The 19,941-nt window shown below is 33.4% G+C and overlaps 1 protein-coding gene and 5 non-coding genes across 9 annotated transcripts; 5 read left to right on the top strand and 1 right to left on the bottom strand.

Moving 5' to 3' along the window:
* Nucleotides 1–1,806: 1,806 nt before the first annotated feature.
* Nucleotides 1,807–17,641, top strand: Y40C5A.4 (the record flags this gene model as incomplete). 4 transcript variants are annotated; one of them, NM_171378.7, is made up of 12 exons in its annotated part: nt 1,807–1,996; nt 2,046–2,320; nt 2,513–2,938; nt 14,456–14,739; nt 14,912–15,175; nt 15,230–15,362; nt 15,411–15,510; nt 16,230–16,344; nt 16,681–16,818; nt 16,874–17,023; nt 17,109–17,162; nt 17,442–17,639. In NM_171378.7, 8 exons carry the CDS (start codon nt 14,464–14,466, stop codon nt 17,154–17,156), a joined length of 1,224 nt encoding a protein of 407 aa, NP_741441.1. In that variant the 3' UTR covers nt 17,157–17,162; nt 17,442–17,639. The 4 variants fall into 4 exon arrangements, 3 of the variants coding, with proteins under 3 accessions (NP_741441.1, NP_741440.3, NP_001380166.1); NM_171377.8 differs by lacking the exon at nt 17,109–17,162 and having other exon boundaries at nt 17,442–17,641; NR_131565.1 differs by lacking the exon at nt 17,109–17,162 and having other exon boundaries at nt 1,832–1,996; nt 17,442–17,543.
* Nucleotides 12,533–12,553, top strand: 21ur-13845. The gene has a single exon (NR_056175.1).
* On the top strand, nt 16,215–16,235 carry 21ur-12912. Its single transcript, NR_056174.1, has one exon.
* 21ur-14956 lies at nt 17,313–17,333 on the bottom strand. The gene has a single exon (NR_056173.1).
* Nucleotides 17,642–18,019: 378 nt separating the features above from the next.
* Nucleotides 18,020–18,040, top strand: 21ur-8840. Its single transcript, NR_056172.1, has one exon.
* A 300-nt stretch (nt 18,041–18,340) lies between these two features.
* Nucleotides 18,341–18,489, top strand: Y40C5A.23. Its single transcript, NR_056171.1, has one exon. It is a non-coding gene; the product is annotated as an Unclassified non-coding RNA Y40C5A.23 (non-coding RNA).
* The last annotated feature ends 1,452 nt before the right edge of the window (nt 18,490–19,941 follow it).

The following is a 19,941-nucleotide window of genomic DNA, read 5'->3' as shown; positions in this document are numbered from 1 at the left end:
GAGCAAAAAAGGAGGTGTTGTCCTCTAACGCCTTACTCTCCCAAGGGACAAATTGAACAAAAAGAAAGAGATGGAACACTGCAAATAGAGAAATATGGATGAAGTTGAAATTATTTTGTCTATGAAATACTCAAAGATGTGACAATTTTAGAATTGTGTTTTTTTCCCTAAAAACATTTTTGTCTATGAGAAAAGGTTAGAACTGTGTAATGTGGTTTCAATCTAAACCATTGAGTTCTAATGAACTTTGAAATATTCAAAACTGTGGCGAGAGGAACAGTCAAAACTAGTTAATTTTCTAATCTTTAGAAACAAAAAAAATCTATTTCTATGGCCAATATGAAGTGATCTGCGGTAATTGATTTTCTGGTTTCTGATTTAAAATCCAAAACATATATTTATTTTATACAATTGATGGTAAGCCTGCCATTTTAGCACATAAATGCTTTTCACAAAAGTAAATTAACAAGTTAATATAAAAATACGAACACCAAATACCGTATTCGACGCCAAGATACTAATGTAGGCAAGTAGGCATGATGTGGCAAGTCCGGCAGACGACGTGCCTACCACGGCAGCAATTTCTGGCATCAAAATTTGAAATTATATCTCCATTTCTGTAATATTGCTCAATTGAGAACGTAAAATAGTGTTTACAACATTCTGTATTTTACGATGTTTTCATATTATTCGATACATTTTCTGAAAACTTCATTCTAGTTTCAGACTTCCTGGAAATAATTAATTTGAAACAATAGACAAGTTTTATTGATCCTCTAATTAAACATTACAATAAGGAATTTTCCTACAAATTCTGGAACATGAAAACATTGATGACCATTGCCAACAGTGAAACAATTGCTTTATTATATTCATCACATTTTCTTTCAAATAATGATGCAAATAAACTTTAAGAAAATGTATTTCGCAAAACTTTTGGCAAATCGTGGTTCCGATATATTATTTTGTTTCCTCAAAAGTGCAGCTTCTCAAAAGAAATAATATGTTTATTCTAGTTCTTAGTATTACATCCGCACAAATATTTTTGGTCGAGATGATTTCTTGAGAAAAAATGTTGAAAAATATTTTTGAAGTTTGAATATCCAAATAGAGAGATAAGGCTTCTCCAATTTCTTCTAAATATTGAAATTGTAATCGTTTCCTGCACCGTTTGATATCTAGAAATCGGGTATATTTTAATCTTCTGTTCTTTATATTTTCCTGGTCTATAGATATATCCTTATTCCTGGAAATCTATTCTGGACATGGTACAATACTCGTTGTTTTTTATATGTTTCAGTAGGAAACATTTTCGATCAAATAAGGATTCTACTATAATGTGACCTTTGCTCTCGTACTTTGAACATTTGGCCTGCTCCTCCATAATTTGGACCATCTTTATCTTCCTCCTCTTCCCATAACCCATGTTCGTTCTTTGCCCTATCTTTCCTTGTGTGTCTGCGTCTATTCCATTCTTATATGTTCACTGTTCTCTCTTTTTCCAACTCTTTACATTTGGTTTCCATCCATTCTTTTTTCTTTAGTTTTCAGTATTTATAGACTTATCAATTCAAATGTTCAATGTTTTATGATTAAAAATGATAAGGAATTGCAGGTTAAACATTTATCAAATTCAGGTTTTTTCTTTTAGTTTCTAGTTGTAAGTGGAAACGTTTTTTGAATGGTTCTAAAACCGAGTTTTTGTCTGTTAATATTGTTTAATTTTTCTTTTTCATTTCCGTCATTTACGTGGCAGTTTTTTTTTGAGTTCCGATTTCCAATTCTTAAACATTTTCAATTTTCAAGGTAATTCACCGATTCGGTTTCAAAAATGGCCGGATTTAGTTTAGAAGAATCGGCTGTAAAAATACTTGGAGTGACAATTGCCGTCATTGGTGCAATTTATTTAATTTATCCACCAGGACTTCTCCTAATTCCATTATCTCTTTTCATCTTTTCCTACACCACGAAAAATGAAAAATGTTCCAGTAAAAATGTAAGTTTTAGAATAATTTGTTCGATTAGTTATATGCAACCAATTGCAGGTCGACACCTTCTTTTCCGGTTTCAAAATTGGTGGACATCGTGGAGCACCGAAGAGTTTTCCAGAGAACAGTATGGCTGGATTTGCACAGGCAAAAGCCGATGGAGCTGATTTGATAGAGTTTGATGTGGCTTTGACAAAAGATGGAAAAGCTGTTTTAATGCATGATGATGATTTGGATAGAACTACGGATATGAAGGGACCAATTAGAGATAAAACCCGTGCTGAACTAGATCGTTGTGATATTTCTGCAACTTTTAAAAGAACTGCACCCGGGTATGTTTCAGTTTTTTTTCATGAAAAATTAAATTGAGTCAGTTTTTTTAAAGTTTAGTTTATTATGTATAGTTCGATAATGTTTGAGTTTATACTGAAAAATATACTAACGCATTTGATTCCATGAGCGGATCAAAACTCTCAGAATAGAGAGTTTGAAAAAAAGTACGAATTTTATTTTTTATTTTCCAGAGACCACTGTCGTTTGGCTACCGTATCTCGTGAACGTGTCCCAGATATGGAGGATGTTGTTAAATGGGCAGTTGAGAACAATACTCGAATGCTTTTTGATGTTAAGGATTCCGATAATGAGCTCGTTGATCAAATTGCCAATCTTTTTCAAAAATACAATCTCTATGACAAGGCAATCGTATGCAGTTTCTTCCCTTGGGTTGTATATCGTATCAAGAAAGGAGATCAAAAGATTTTGACGGGTTTGACGTGGCGTCTCAAGTTCTGGTCTTACCACGACATTGAGAATATCCGTCCAAGATACTCGGGACCAAAACAAATGCTTTTTGAAATGATTGATGTTGCTCATGTTTGGCTTCTAAAAAAAGTTACTCCTTGGTATCTTGGAGCTGATCTTTTGCTTACGAATAATTTGGATATTTCTCAGTAAGTTTAATTTAATTTTTAAAATTAAAAGAAAAAATTCAATATATTAACTCAAGAGCGTCAAAAATTAGACTTGAAACAGTCTAAATCGTACAAAATACATACATTTCTATTATTTTATCTATTATTTGAACACTTTAAAATTTAATTAATCTAAAAAATGGCGAAATTGTTGAAGTTTTCACAAAATACTGCTGGTCTGGCAAGAATAGGGGTGCAAGACTATTACCGTATTTCCTTTATTAGTCTTGCATGCAATACTAATAGAGGCTGCAAGACTAATTTTCGATTGGTCCGGAGGGGTGCAAGACTAATAGAGGAAATACGGTAGTTCAATTACTTTTGGAGGCAATCGTAGTTAAATAAATATCTAGAAATTTAGTTGATCGGAGGCAATTTATAAAAACTTACTCCTTTTTCTTGACTGGATTATCGGAGAAATCACTACACAATCTTTTTTTTTCATTTAAATTAAGTTGATGTAGAAACCACAAATTGAATTTGAACAAAAAAGTTTCGGAGTGACCTGATCTACCAAGGCCGAAAATTCAAAAGAAAAAATTTGATTTGGATTATCACATAATCCACTTTAAATTTGTCATAGTTGAGCCACCTACAATTGATGTTAATAATAAAAATAATCCTACGCCCAACATCTTCGTATCGAAGAATATTGCTATTTTTGAGAGTAAGCTTCTCCTAATTGTCACGTTTTTTATGACTTGGAAAGAGATAAAAGAAGTACTCACTATCAGTACCTAAGTTTTGGAACTTTTATAAACCAGGAACCACTCTTCGAAACTTTAGATAAAATGAAAAATGTTCCGAAATTGAAAGAAGAGCGAATACAATTTATTTTGCATATTGGAAAAGTTCGAAAGAGGAAAACGAATTTTGAGGACAACGTTTAAAGGTTGAAGAACAAAAGAGTAGGAAGGAGGAATCAGTGTGTAGGTTGCTCGCAGATTTTTATTCAAGAAATGCAAAATTTGCGATCTAAGCTTCATTGTAAATATAAAAATGTCCACCTACAAGGCGACCTACGTCTTTAGCGGGCCTACATGCATACTCACTGCGAAATAAAATTTTAATGAGCTAAAGTGAGTTAAAGAAGCAAATGCACAATGGGAAGACACAAAACATTTTAGCTCGCGCCGAGTGGCATACATAGACTAAGTGGAAGGTTGACAGGTAACAATGTATTTCTACAATTTTTAGGCTTTGAATAGCTTTTCAGGTCTTAGATTAATGTGCGATCTCGAAAAGTTCGACACACTTGTAACAGTTGAATTATAAGATTCTTGAAACCGCACTTTTAAACCCTACTGTATTTATCTTCTAGTACATCTTACAACTCTTTGCACATTTCTTTAATCGAGTTTTTCAATCAAAGAGTCCTTTTTTGTAAATAAACAATCACGGGAAAGATGTATCAAACATTGGTGCATTCAAGTGTGAATATTGTGTGGAAATACTTGTGATTCCCGGGGTTTTTCCACTCGAGCAAACAAAACTTAATTAGGATGGTATCCGAGCGTTGATTCATGTAGACTTGAAACGCAGATTTTTATGTTTCCGTTTTGAAATTGAATAGCATCGAGATCATTGAGAATAGAAAACAAACTCCGTTATTCATATGTGGATGAAAAATGAACAATTGTCTAGGAGAAGCAAAATGCGTTTAGAAAAAATAAAAAACAACTACATTTCATTTTAAGAGCCAACAGAAAAGAGGGGAGATCTACTGGATCCCATCTGGGGAGTACATACGTTTTCAGACTAACTATTGTTGTGAAGAGCAGCAGTAGGAACAAGAGCAGCGAGTTGAAAAGTGGTTTTTCTGGAAAGAAATTTGAGATGAGGAAAATATGATGGATACACCTGTGGATGTAGTGTGTGTGTATTGCTATGAGAGGAAGGAGAGCAAAAAAACCACACAATTTAGAATGGAACACTCTAAAAAATGAAAGATTCTTAGAACACTGGAAATAAGCAATATATATGTCTGGAATGTTTTATGGGAAACAGATTTGGAAAAAGAAGAAAACCAAAAAATATTAGTTTTCAGAAGTTTGTTTTTTAATGGAGAACAACTTAAATTGTTCAACTGGTAAGGAAGTTTTTTAGAATAATTTTTTCATTCGATTTTATAATCATCTTTATTCTTTTCCAAAACTCTAGGATCATTTATGTCAATATTTATTTCTGAAATCTACTTTTAATCATATATTTTAAGTAGACTATTACCGACTTACATTTAAGGATATCATTGCCGAAAGCGTACCTACGGGTAAAGGGTACCTAAACCTGATGTTTCAAAAAATGATAGAAATAAGAAAATGAAACTATGAGAACACTAAGCGTTGCTTGAGAAGTAAGCATTGCACCTATGCCTGAACGTTTGCCTTACTTTCGTAACAGTTAGGAAGATGAACACAACTTTGACAATTTTTGAATACCGCTGAATTCAAAATAAAATTGAAAAATTCTTGATTCTAGAATGAAACCAATTTGTGAAGTGTTTTGCCTCCAACTCTTCATTTCTCAAGTTCGAAGTTTTCGTCTGAAAGCCCGTGGACTGAAAATATGAAAGTCCTAACTAGAATTCCTCGGTAACAAACAATAAGAAATGAATGCATTTGTAACTAAGATTTTTGATGATTGAGGGTGGTGGTGTTGGTGTGATCCATAACTGAAATAGAAACAAAACATCCGGCTTGAAGTTCTTAAAACAGTAGATCTCAAAATGTTTATTTCCAATGCAAGTTCATGACGTGGTTATTGGGAGACCATATTTATCATGAGAATAAATGAAACATCAGAATGCTCATTGAGCAAATAAACTGAAAATTATTAATATTGAATCCCTACTGCAAGAAAGTGATCCGAAATATCATGGTATTAGCTGAAACATCAAGAGGAATGTGATCTATTTAAACTTGGTAAATCTTGTTTATATAACTCAATGCATAAACGGTAGAAAACTCCGTGAGTGCAATGATTTACAAGAGGAGGTAGACTCATATGGCCGGCTAACCATTTAAATCTAAAAACATTTGAAACAGGTTTTGAAACAGTAAAGTTTTTATAAAGTCAGATCATTTTATAAGTGAAGTTATCAAAAAAACTGAGAACTGTGATCGTGAATCGTGAAACATTTGAATAGTAAAACAAGAAACGGCGTCACAAACTCTAAACTTTAAATTTTCAGCTGTCAAAATCTATGCAAAATCACCTGACAATTGACTGTAGTGATCATCACGTGATGACGGATATATGTCCTTCGTGACACACAAAAAAAGTCTAGAATTTTGACAACTCTCAGAATTGCAAAGTTTCGAGTCTATTTGCAATATTCAGGTCGTTAAAATAAATTATTTACAAGAAAAAGAGGTCGCTCATCAGATGTGTTGCAAATGAGAGAAATGAGGAAGAAAAACTTATGTAGGAGGGTTACGTTGAAAGATAGACAGGAAAATTTGAATTTGAAAAATTTTGAAAAAGAAAGAAAAGGTTTAAAATAAGAACAAGTAAAGTGAAAAAAGAAGTAGAAAGGGTATTCAAGATGACACTTGAAGCACGGACAAGGAAGTATTTGATGAAAAGGGACAGTCGAACGGAAAGAAGAACTACATTCAAGTTCTAGAATTTTGATATTTTGGGACATTAGCATAGGTTTCTGGTCAGTTCCAGACTACAATTATACTTTTCCCGATTTCCCGAGCTCTCTGAATTTGCTTCTAACATTACCGTGATTCAACATTTTAAATGGTTCCAGCTGTGAACTTTGACGAGTAACCTTTTAGCGTCGCCAAACTTTGGTTTCTCCGAAACAGAATACGTTTAAGTTAATTCATTTTGTGAAAGATAAACGAGAATTATGTGGCAAACTACAAAAATTAGGTTCAATCAGAAACATTTCGGCAAAATCTAATTTTAGCTTCCGAAATGCTCAGAATCACGTTAGTCAAATGTTTGCAGGTGGAACTGAAGATGACTGGGAAAAAGTTTAAAGTTTAGAGTTTGTGACGCCGTTTCTTGTTTTACTATTCAAATGTTTCACGATTCACGATCACAGTTCTCAGTTTTTTTGATAACTTCACTTATAAAATGATCTGACTTTATAAAAACTTTACTGTTTCAAAACCTGTTTCAAATGTTTTTAGATTTAAATGGTTAGCCGGCCATATGAGTCTACCTCCTCTTGTAAATCATTGCACTCACGGAGTTTTCTACCGTTTATGCATTGAGTTATATAAACAAGATTTACCAAGTTTAAATAGATCACATTCCTCTTGATGTTTCAGCTAATACCATGATATTTCGGATCACTTTCTTGCAGTAGGGATTCAATATTAATAATTTTCAGTTTATTTGCTCAATGAGCATTCTGATGTTTCATTTATTCTCATGATAAATATGGTCTCCCAATAACCACGTCATGAACTTGCATTGGAAATAAACATTTTGAGATCTACTGTTTTAAGAACTTCAAGCCGGATGTTTTGTTTCTATTTCAGTTATGGATCACACCAACACCACCACCCTCAATCATCAAAAATCTTAGTTACAAATGCATTCATTTCTTATTGTTTGTTACCGAGGAATTCTAGTTAGGACTTTCATATTTTCAGTCCACGGGCTTTCAGACGAAAACTTCGAACTTGAGAAATGAAGAGTTGGAGGCAAAACACTTCACAAATTGGTTTCATTCTAGAATCAAGAATTTTTCAATTTTATTTTGAATTCAGCGGTATTCAAAAATTGTCAAAGTTGTGTTCATCTTCCTAACTGTTACGAAAGTAAGGCAAACGTTCAGGCATAGGTGCAATGCTTACTTCTCAAGCAACGCTTAGTGTTCTCATAGTTTCATTTTCTTATTTCTATCATTTTTTGAAACATCAGGTTTAGGTACCCTTTACCCGTAGGTACGCTTTCGGCAATGATATCCTTAAATGTAAGTCGGTAATAGTCTACTTAAAATATATGATTAAAAGTAGATTTCAGAAATAAATATTGACATAAATGATCCTAGAGTTTTGGAAAAGAATAAAGATGATTATAAAATCGAATGAAAAAATTATTCTAAAAAACTTCCTTACCAGTTGAACAATTTAAGTTGTTCTCCATTAAAAAACAAACTTCTGAAAACTAATATTTTTTGGTTTTCTTCTTTTTCCAAATCTGTTTCCCATAAAACATTCCAGACATATATATTGCTTATTTCCAGTGTTCTAAGAATCTTTCATTTTTTAGAGTGTTCCATTCTAAATTGTGTGGTTTTTTTGCTCTCCTTCCTCTCATAGCAATACACACACACTACATCCACAGGTGTATCCATCATATTTTCCTCATCTCAAATTTCTTTCCAGAAAAACCACTTTTCAACTCGCTGCTCTTGTTCCTACTGCTGCTCTTCACAACAATAGTTAGTCTGAAAACGTATGTACTCCCCAGATGGGATCCAGTAGATCTCCCCTCTTTTCTGTTGGCTCTTAAAATGAAATGTAGTTGTTTTTTATTTTTTCTAAACGCATTTTGCTTCTCCTAGACAATTGTTCATTTTTCATCCACATATGAATAACGGAGTTTGTTTTCTATTCTCAATGATCTCGATGCTATTCAATTTCAAAACGGAAACATAAAAATCTGCGTTTCAAGTCTACATGAATCAACGCTCGGATACCATCCTAATTAAGTTTTGTTTGCTCGAGTGGAAAAACCCCGGGAATCACAAGTATTTCCACACAATATTCACACTTGAATGCACCAATGTTTGATACATCTTTCCCGTGATTGTTTATTTACAAAAAAGGACTCTTTGATTGAAAAACTCGATTAAAGAAATGTGCAAAGAGTTGTAAGATGTACTAGAAGATAAATACAGTAGGGTTTAAAAGTGCGGTTTCAAGAATCTTATAATTCAACTGTTACAAGTGTGTCGAACTTTTCGAGATCGCACATTAATCTAAGACCTGAAAAGCTATTCAAAGCCTAAAAATTGTAGAAATACATTGTTACCTGTCAACCTTCCACTTAGTCTATGTATGCCACTCGGCGCGAGCTAAAATGTTTTGTGTCTTCCCATTGTGCATTTGCTTCTTTAACTCACTTTAGCTCATTAAAATTTTATTTCGCAGTGAGTATGCATGTAGGCCCGCTAAAGACGTAGGTCGCCTTGTAGGTGGACATTTTTATATTTACAATGAAGCTTAGATCGCAAATTTTGCATTTCTTGAATAAAAATCTGCGAGCAACCTACACACTGATTCCTCCTTCCTACTCTTTTGTTCTTCAACCTTTAAACGTTGTCCTCAAAATTCGTTTTCCTCTTTCGAACTTTTCCAATATGCAAAATAAATTGTATTCGCTCTTCTTTCAATTTCGGAACATTTTTCATTTTATCTAAAGTTTCGAAGAGTGGTTCCTGGTTTATAAAAGTTCCAAAACTTAGGTACTGATAGTGAGTACTTCTTTTATCTCTTTCCAAGTCATAAAAAACGTGACAATTAGGAGAAGCTTACTCTCAAAAATAGCAATATTCTTCGATACGAAGATGTTGGGCGTAGGATTATTTTTATTATTAACATCAATTGTAGGTGGCTCAACTATGACAAATTTAAAGTGGATTATGTGATAATCCAAATCAAATTTTTTCTTTTGAATTTTCGGCCTTGGTAGATCAGGTCACTCCGAAACTTTTTTGTTCAAATTCAATTTGTGGTTTCTACATCAACTTAATTTAAATGAAAAAAAAAGATTGTGTAGTGATTTCTCCGATAATCCAGTCAAGAAAAAGGAGTAAGTTTTTATAAATTGCCTCCGATCAACTAAATTTCTAGATATTTATTTAACTACGATTGCCTCCAAAAGTAATTGAACTACCGTATTTCCTCTATTAGTCTTGCACCCCTCCGGACCAATCGAAAATTAGTCTTGCAGCCTCTATTAGTATTGCATGCAAGACTAATAAAGGAAATACGGTAATAGTCTTGCACCCCTATTCTTGCCAGACCAGCAGTATTTTGTGAAAACTTCAACAATTTCGCCATTTTTTAGATTAATTAAATTTTAAAGTGTTCAAATAATAGATAAAATAATAGAAATGTATGTATTTTGTACGATTTAGACTGTTTCAAGTCTAATTTTTGACGATAAATGGTAAATTTTACAAAGCTATTGGATCACCGAAAATTAGTCTTGCAGCCTCTAATAGTCTTGCAGTCTCTATTAGTCTTGCACCCCTACGGGTCAATTGAATATTAGTCTTGCATGCAAGACTAATAGAGAAAATACGGTATCTGTTCTTCAGTTTCGCAAAGCTCACAGCATGTTCGAAGGTTTTTAGTCTTTCCATTGTTCGTTCAGGATCTTTGAAATTTTGCGAAGACCTTTGTAACCTGAAACTTCAGTTCTTTTTTGTTTAAACCTCAATTCCTCTGAAATCTAAAATTTCCACCTTTGTACAAGCCAATATCTGATTTCTTTGTTCTCGATCAAATTTCAAGTTCTTCTTGTTCACCAAACTCCACTTATGACGTGTTCTGGACCTGGCAACAATGAAGTACCCCTCAACACGTGAGATGTTTCCAAGAGCTCTCAGTCGGAATTCCCGACGATCTAACTCGTTTAGTACGTCTTCTCTATCTTTTTGCACTAACCGAACAATTCCTTATTGTTCTCATTCTTGTTGCAATCGAAGCGTAACCACAGGAAGACAATGTAGTTTCAGAAATCAGTCAACACACTTTGTCATCTTCAGAGAGAAAGCTTCTCCCTTTTTCGGTCTTCATTTTTATTATGTATGTTTTTTTTCGTCGCCTGCTACTCCTTCCAGCAAGTGAGAACGAACGGCAGAACAAAAAACACTTAGGACCAATTGGTCCTCTGTTATTCTTTCATTGACACACATACACACAACACAACTTAACAGATTTCATTAGAGACTGAGAAACAATGATTAATTTCATTTTCAGACTCTAGCTTTTTGATTCTTCTTTTCAAACGTCTCAATTTTATCGGTGACAAAAAACTTTTTTTACATCCATATGAAAATTATTTTTTGCAAGAAGTTCCTGTTGTTTATAAATTAATTGTCAAATCTAGCTTCAATATATCCTACAAAGTCGTCAGCACAATAACCGTTGTTTAAACTTCTATAAAAAGGCACCTGCCAAGTTTTTTCTAAAGTTTATAAATTGAAAATAAATAGAAAAGGTTATAGACATTTACGATTCACCGACAGTAGTCAGTTAACATTTGTTTTCAATCAGGTGTAATTACTTCTATTTTTAAATAATGATCAGCTGCTCTTTTTTTGTAACTAATAATTCCAAATGTTTGTCCGAAAAAAATATCAGGTAGAAAAATAGAAAGTGCGAAGAAGAAAAATTATAATTTTTCTGTTTGTCAGTCTTGATGTTCTTGGCTAGATTTCAAGATTTTAAACTATTTGAGAACCATTTGAATAACGCAGTTCAATCATTTCCCATCTGCCCATCAGGAATAAAACAAAAATATGACAAGAGTGATGGACATGATGGACGTTTTGGAAGAAAAGGAAAATCATAACAGATTTTGCAAACTTTCTTGTGTTTTTTTGGATTTGCACTTTGTATTCAAAAAAGGATATTTCTAGAGTAATTGGTCGTGCTTTCAAAAATAATGATGTTAATAATAATTTTCTGTAAGATCCTAAAACGTTCAAAAATCAAGAAGTATGGGATTCAATAATTTCTAAATTTGAAAAGTGTTTTCATTGTTTGTTTTTTTTTCATTATCCCAGACCAATAACACAACGTTTTTCTCATTTTCCCATCTGAACACTTCAACGTTTTCCTTCCGTTATTCATCAAAATATTTGTGCTCGACTTCTACTGGTTCTGTTTAGCCTCTTTTATTTGTTTTTTATTCTTAAATTCTTCCTGTTTCGCCTGTAAATCTTTTAAATCTGCTTATATTATGACTAGCCCTGATAAGCAGATCCGAGCAGACGGTTTTCGTCCAAAATTCGGATAAATCTTGCAAATATGAAGATTTGTCTAATGATTTTAAAGTCAGACACTGATCACCAAACAAATGGGTACATAAAGAAGCTCAGCTTGTCTCAGTCATCTGGAGATATCTGCGAAGTCGTTTGTCTCATCTGCTCTTTCACTTACTCGTCACCTCTTCTTCATCGTAATTGGCATCATTTGTAGTGTGGCCACAGAATGTTTCTCTCCCCTTTCCTCTATGTTGCTTTTCCTTTTCGTCCTTACGCACTGATCCTCAAATAGATAACAACATCTTCGTGCCTTTTTCTTTTTTTGAGAATCGAGTTCACTTCCGTTTTTTTCCTATTTTTTGTTTTACACGAATACACAAAGTACTTAGAACTTTGGAGAACGAGCATGGTAACAGTGTAACATAATTTTTACTAACAGGTGAAGTTTTTAGAACTTGACGTTTTTGAGAAGATCTGCAAACACTTCCATCAACTAGTTTTAAAATAGAATAACGCCTGTTAATGTTGCTAAAATTTACTCGAAATGGCTTTAAATTGGTTCAGATGTTTCAAAGTCTCCACTTTGGTAAATTTCCAAAAGAAAGTGTTTTTGAACGAAACATTATAATAATTGAAAACTGTGTAATTTTTTACATTTTGTAAATAAAAAATGGTTCAGAATTTTTGAAAAGTTTCGGATACTTTGGGAGTAACTTTAAAAAGTACTCTACACTGGCACGTTTAAAATTATTTAGGCCTGTTTGCAACAGAGATTTAAGATTAAAAGACCTCCACAAATAGAATGACTTCATTAATGCTCCCCCACTTTATCTGCAAATGACTGCAATTCCGCTATTACGCAAATTCATTTTTCAAATGTTCAAGGTGTTTTCATTTAAATTCCAATCTTTCGCTTTTCTCTTCGTTCTTTCCCACTTTTCGCATGTTTTCTTTTCGAACGGAAACTTCACGAGGATGATCAAATTACGTCTTGATTTTTCTTCCTTCCATCTTGAAAGAGCCGAACATTTTGAAATCTTTATCTGTGTATATGTTCAACATACTGAAAAAAAGAAGAAGTAAGCAATGGAGAAGAAAGCAAAGGAAAGGGAGCTCTGCTTATTTTTTATCCTTGACTTCTCAAATTCCGTACTTCTCAGAAATTATTTTCACCATGCAATTTTTGCCTGCCCAGTGCAAAAACGATCAAAATGATTTCATTTTTACTTGTTTCCGCGTACAGCTGGAAAATGAAAAATTCCAAAGCCATCACACTCATGATCTTCAGTCCGTTATTTCCAGACAAACATTCAAAGCATTTCACATTTAAACATGAACTTCTAATTAGACATATCTTCCTTGTACTTTCCGGTGTCGTCATACTCTTAGTTTCTTTTTTCTTTACTCCGTATTTTTATTTATTTTACTCCTCACAATGCATGTTTTTGTTTTTATTTCAAAAGAGTCGCTCAAATGTCTGCTTGCATTCTTGGATTTGTTCTGAATATCAATTCGACGTCTGATACTCATTCAGATAGGAACACGAAAAGATTGATAGTTTTCTAGAAGGGAGAGCCATCAAGACATTTTTTGTTTGTTCTTTTTGGAATTCGAGCACAAAATTTTGTTGATTAAGTTTTTTTGAAAAAAAGGAAAGTGGAAGAAAAGGAAGATGTTAGTAGAGAGTAGAGGAAAAGTTTCAGTGTACTTTCATTAGTCAGGAAAACATTGGTTATGTATGTATGCCTTGAACTTTTTTCTACTACTTTTTGTGGATAAAAAGGGTTTCTACATTTTTCTATTAGTTTGTTTTCACATTTTCCCCAGTAAAAACGTTTTTTCTTGAATATCAGAATTGTTTCAGTAGGTTTGAAATTTCATCAATTTAAGCTTAAACTTATAAGTTAATAGAAATTTACTAGTTGTTCAAATTATGGTTTCTCTATATTATTGAAGTTTTCTGAATTACCTGAAGTGGAAAAGGTTGAAAATGAAGCTTCGGTCCTTTATACTTATTTACTGAGCTCACTTTGTACCACACATGCAGCACATTCTCCATTGTCCTCTTTCAAACAATTCCTAAAAAAAATTCAAAAATCACATGGACTAGGCTCTTTGACATTCAAACCCTGAATTCTTTCAAAAGACATTGGTGAATCTTGCATTACCTTCCGGTAGTCACAATCTCAACAATTTAGTTCCGGAGGTGTCACGTATGACTTCTTCAATCACATCATCACTTCCTAACTCCACCTCTTTTTCTAGGGTTTTAATCCTAACTAACTCCATTCTATAACCCCACTCAACATTATTTCTCTCTTCTTCCAATTCCTTAAACTTTTTTCACCTTTTGTCACAAAAGACCTATTGACCTACCAACTGAAATAATTCACGCATTCTTCTTGCTCTCCCTCACTTCCGAACTTTGTGCTCTAGACGTCTACGTGTTTCTAGATTCGAACGTGTTTTCTTTACTTCCATCATCATACATCAAGTACATCGTTACAAGTTAAAAAATAATTAATTTGAAGGTTTATGAATGGATAGTAACAATATCAGCTTCGTAGAAGAAGTATTCGAGGATATAGAAGATGAGTGTGCCTACTCTCCACCAATATTTCTCGAGTGGAAAATGGTTTTTGTGGGTGTGATTGGATTAATAGTTGCACTCATCAGTATTGTTCACAATTCACTTCTCTTCTACACATTTAGTACATCTACAGTACTCCGGAAACGAAACCTGACATATTTGATGTGGATTTCCGGATGCGATGTTTTCATCTCGATTTGTTATATTGCAATTATGTGTGTTCAGGTGAGTTGCAAAATGTAGAGATACTTCCGCACACTTCCGTAGAAATCAAAACACATTTTCCATATTGGAGTTCAAAAAAACAAAGTTGAAAAGTTTTCAAAGGGCACTTTCATGCAAAAAATTCCTTTTAAGAAAAGTTCAAAATCATAAAACTAAGCTAATGTATTTTCAGGTGTACACCGACTATTTCGTATCATTCAAGTTATTAGTTTTATGGCATGACTATTTACGGACTGCTTTCACAGTGTCTCATATCACCTTATCGGCTGCTTCATTTCTTCTTATGGCCGCAACAGTTGAAAGATATCTTCAAAGTACTGCCGATAACAGGACTCTGAAGTTATTTCAAATTCTCGCAACCCACAGGACATATGTTGTTTTTTGTTGTTTCCTAGCGAGTCTCATATTTCGAGGAACCGTGTTTTTTGAGATTGAGGTAAGATTTTGAGAAGGGGTGAAAGTCCCGTTTTTATTAATTGTAAATATTAAGGTTGTTACTCAACCGAATTGTACGGGATTTTCATCAATGGGTTTGGCAGTTGTACCAATGTTTGGAGAAAGTATGGATGTTGTTTGGAGATTTTTTATTCGAAAAATTGTTACCGTTTTCTTGCCATTTGCAGGTAAGGAGAATATTATTGGAAAGTTCTTTAAATCTTCTTTATTTTCAGTTTTGGCATACTTCAATGCAGCAATTGTAATGAATGTGCGAAGGACTGATCGGGATCAAACAGTCAAAGCATTGGTTTTATTTATTACTGTTGGAACAAGGTAAGAATAAGGGGGCCGCTTCAGGATAAGACAAAAAATATTTTTAATTTGAATTAACCTAACCCTCTAGTCGTTTTTTCCCGTTTTTTGAAATTTTCGTGATTTTCATTCCCCTATTGTTCGTTCCCCACAAAAAATCATTTTCAGCCCTCTTGGAAACGTGCGAAGGTAATTTTAATTCCGTCCTACCCAGATTTTCTTATAAAACACTTCTCCTCTTGATTAGCTCTCTTTCTTTCAGTTCATTTCCCATATTCCTGCCCTAATATACTTTTTTTCCTTTTTTGGTTAATTTTATCTTTAAATGTGGCATGACAAATATTATTTAAGTAGCATGATTACATAGAAATTCAGGAGAATGAAATGAGAATGAGATGTATTTAGGTTGGATGCAAAGGAGACTTTTCAAAGATTATTCAAGTAAATTCATGTGTGTTTGATTTTTATAATTTTAGTACGATCACAATATAGACTCAAAGAAATACACTGACAAGACTGAAATTCGGTTTATAGAAAATACACTGGTCACTTGAGTTGAAATGCAAAGCAACTCACCAATGAAAACACAGATTTTTCAAAAGTCTTGAGACTATCTCACTATCACATGTTTGCTCCTTTGATTTGGAACAATATCCAATCATTTCTATTCCACATATCACTGTTTCTGCAAGACTACATATGACACTTTCAATTTTTTGAATTAATTGAATAATTTTCAGAGGAGAAGTTACACGATTGAGATCACGGCTGAGAGCTGTTACAAGAATGCTTGTTATGGTTGTTACTGGATATCTACTTGCGAATATTTTAGATATTATTATTGCGTTTTGGGAGGTTAGATTTTCATATAACAACTCATTTGAAAACTTATGTTAGGATACGTAATCACAAAAGTTTAAGTAGAGAAACTCAGACCTCGAATTATCAATCTGAAAAGAGGCTCTTAAAATTACAAAATATCTGAAAGTTTTGATTGAGTTGGATAAAAATTTGTCTAAGATTTAACAAAAAGCTTCTAGAAGATTTTCCTTGTATTTAACAACATAAAATTCATGAAAGACTTGCGAAACCCCAATGTTGGAGCAATTCTCTAGAAATTAATAAAAACATGGACTGAAAATAATATATAGAAGTTAAAAAAGAATGTTCACTCAAAATGTATTTTTACAGACAATCAATATTCAAAGTCTTCAAGAACTTCCTTCATTATATACAGTACTTTCGGACATTTCATCATTTTTACCAATTGCTGCATGTGCTCTTCGTCTCCCTATCTACACAATTAATGATCGTCAAATTAGAGTCGAGGTATTAAAATCGAATCAAGTAGTTCAAAAAATAAAACTCAAAATTATTTTTCCAGGTTCGAAGAAAGTTTTGTTATCTCATAACGAGATGTTGCACATGTTGTCCAGGAGTTCTTTGCGATACTCATCAAAGAAAGAAACTTCATGATAATCAGTTGGAATCGGAAAGACTTTGGCCCAAGAATGAGCCAACTCCAAAACTTGAGGTATGCTTTTTTTAAATTTAAAGTTATGTACAACAATGCTGGTTTAATTGTGAAAATAATGATAATTGGAGTTTTCTCAATTCAGCATGAAATGACACAACTATGGACAAAGTCTACTGAAAGACTTGGCTGAAAAAAGGTTTGAATAGATGGTTGATCTAAACGCTTGTGATTCCCTTATCACTTCCACTAGCACTAATGTGTGCTCTTTGTTGCTTAATATGGTTTTTATTATTTGTTAGTTCAGAAACAAAAGCTAATCATCTGTTTTTAATTTGAAGTTATAGACCGAGTGGTAAATAGTAACAGATTCACTTATTAGAATTAATAGATATTTTTGCTAACATTGAAACACGTTTTGTTTGCTAAACCACACACACATTATTTACTGGTTAGTAATGATTCATTTATCTTTCAGATCAGAAATTACGGCCTTCAATCCCTAATAATGGCTCGAGCTTCTCTCTCCACAAAGGAAATCTACGACATTCACCGGTTCCGAGAAACTTATGATGTTTGAACACGATACCGTTAGGCAAGAAATGCAACTGTTTCGCTGAAAATCGGGTTTTTAATTACTTATCTTGCTTTACAAATAAAATTGTTTTTGGTAAAAAAGGAGTAGCAGTGAAAGTAGTGTGGTGAATGAAATACACTTTCATCGGACTGTTATATGGGATCTTATCGTTGACCCAACCAACAAACACAAAATGCATCGAAGATTTGCTGTTCTGAGAGGAAAATCTCATATCTGTGGAAAGTGGTCCCGGTTTTGATTTTCAGTTGTAAAACTTAATGTCACATTTAGAGATAAAATCAATCTTTGGGGGAAAAAATTGCTGTAAAAATAATTATAGGTCACAGCAAAACGCTTCTGATCAAAAAATTTCACAGCAAATTATTGTTGTCAATTTTGGACGGAAGTCAAATACCGTTCAATAGAAAAAAACTGTTTCAAGAATAGTTTTTAGACTCGAAAAATATATGATGTTTCAATTCCACTGTATCGTTAATTCAAAAAACATGTTCTTTCTATTTTTCCCTAATTTCAAGAAAAAATTACTAAATGTGGAATTGAAACTTTTTGAGATCTCACATTTCACTATGTTAGGATAATTATTCTGAATAGTAATAGAAAAACGATAAATTCTACTTGATTTTCAAAATGCGGGACTAAATTTAAAAACTGTTTCAAGAAGGGTAATTTTAACCGACTCCAAAAATTTTTTGGTTTTGAAAAAACTTCAATAATTTTCAAAAAATCAATTTAAAAGTTTTGCATGAAAGTGAAATATAATGTTTTCATCATGGTTGATCAACTTGTCTATCCATCAATCCGATTCACTGATTGATCGAAGGAACAAAGTAACTCGAAGAAGCTGACCATCAGCTTAATACGAAACACTAATAAACCATTGATAATATGAAGAAACCAGTTGACAGCAATTGATACACTTTACAAGTTCTATTAGGCAATATCCTCCTTCTTATGAACGTAGATGACTGTCTCTGGCAGATGACACAATCCTGATTTAATATGGAAGGAGAATTAGGCAAAAAGGGAGGAAGAATGAGAAGGATGAAAGGTGGAAGAATGATTGTTTGTATTTGGTTGCCGGGGAAGTAATTGAATGCTAAAGAATCAAACAACTTTCTTTTACTTCGATTTTCTGAAAAAAGAAACAAATCCCGAGAGAAGATGTATATATTCATACATGGATCTCAATTTTTCACGCTTGGAAGAAGCAATGTATAGTAGTTCCATGTGGACAAACAGTGTGACATTAAATGGACAAAGTGATGCCACATAAGAAAGTGACAAAGGCGTCACTAACAGGATAGTATTCATCCTGACGTTCAGAAAACGATCATCCGTATCAGATTTGTGGTTTATTGGGAGAAAGTTTAAAAATACAAAAACAAAAACACTTTGTCATCGAAAGAAAGCTAAATTACGTTTCAGAAAACGTGTTCTATCATTATAGGGGGCTTCTGAAAAGTGTGCACTAGTATTACAGAATTCTAGGGCATCCATGTAGTCGCTGAAACGTCTGCCTGCCTGACCGTGAGGCGACCTCCGCTGCCCTCTCGCCATCTGCTAAAACGTGCTAACTTTTTTTAAAAATTTCTTGATTTGATTTTCATAAGATTGACTGGTATGAGAAAATAAGGAATGTGTAAATCAAAACGCTGAAAATAGGCAAGAGCCTGTCACTAGGCCGAGAGTTTTCAGGCACGCGACACACTCTGAAACCGCCTGCCTACGCCTGCCTACCACGGAGTCCCTTGAGGGTGGGGCTGAGAAATGTGAAAGTGATTTCACAATTTGGAAAAAATTGGCAAATAATTTTTTACATTCATAAAAAAATGATAAAAGAAGTAAATAACCAAAGTTTGTAAAGACTATTCAGAATCAGGCACAGAATTTATATTTCCTCTAGAAGAATTTATTTATATTTAGTTTTCAAAACCTCTGATTATTTCACCGAACGTTTGATTGAAATAATAGTTGTTTTTTTTTAATTATTCATATGAATTTTTGGCATTTGTTTCACCAATGTCTGCACCTTGTCAATTAGATTTCGCCAAGAAAGCTGAAGAATTAGATTTTTTGATTACCATGTTGTTGTTCCATAAACATTTATCTTTCTTTTCTTCTTTTTCCTGTCAAAAGTTTTTCACTTAAAAAACCATTCATCGTTCCTCGCTTCCAAAAAAGGCTTACTCTTTTCAATCTTTCTGTATTTCTCTATATCCCCCGTTCATTACAATATCGGCGCATCAGATCAGCAAACTAGTAGCATCCTCAGCTTCTTCTTCTTCTTCCTTGGCTTTCATCTTCCTCTGTTTCTTCTTCTTCTACATGAACAGCAGTAGAGACAGTCCACGCCCTCACTCCTCCAACGGTCATTGTCTAT

This window comes from Caenorhabditis elegans, chromosome IV (assembly GCF_000002985.6).
Source record: "Caenorhabditis elegans chromosome IV".
Taxonomy (NCBI): Eukaryota; Metazoa; Nematoda; class Chromadorea; order Rhabditida; family Rhabditidae; genus Caenorhabditis; species Caenorhabditis elegans.
The sequence above is the reverse complement of the archived record's forward strand: the minus strand, read 5'-3'. Positions and strand labels throughout refer to the sequence as shown.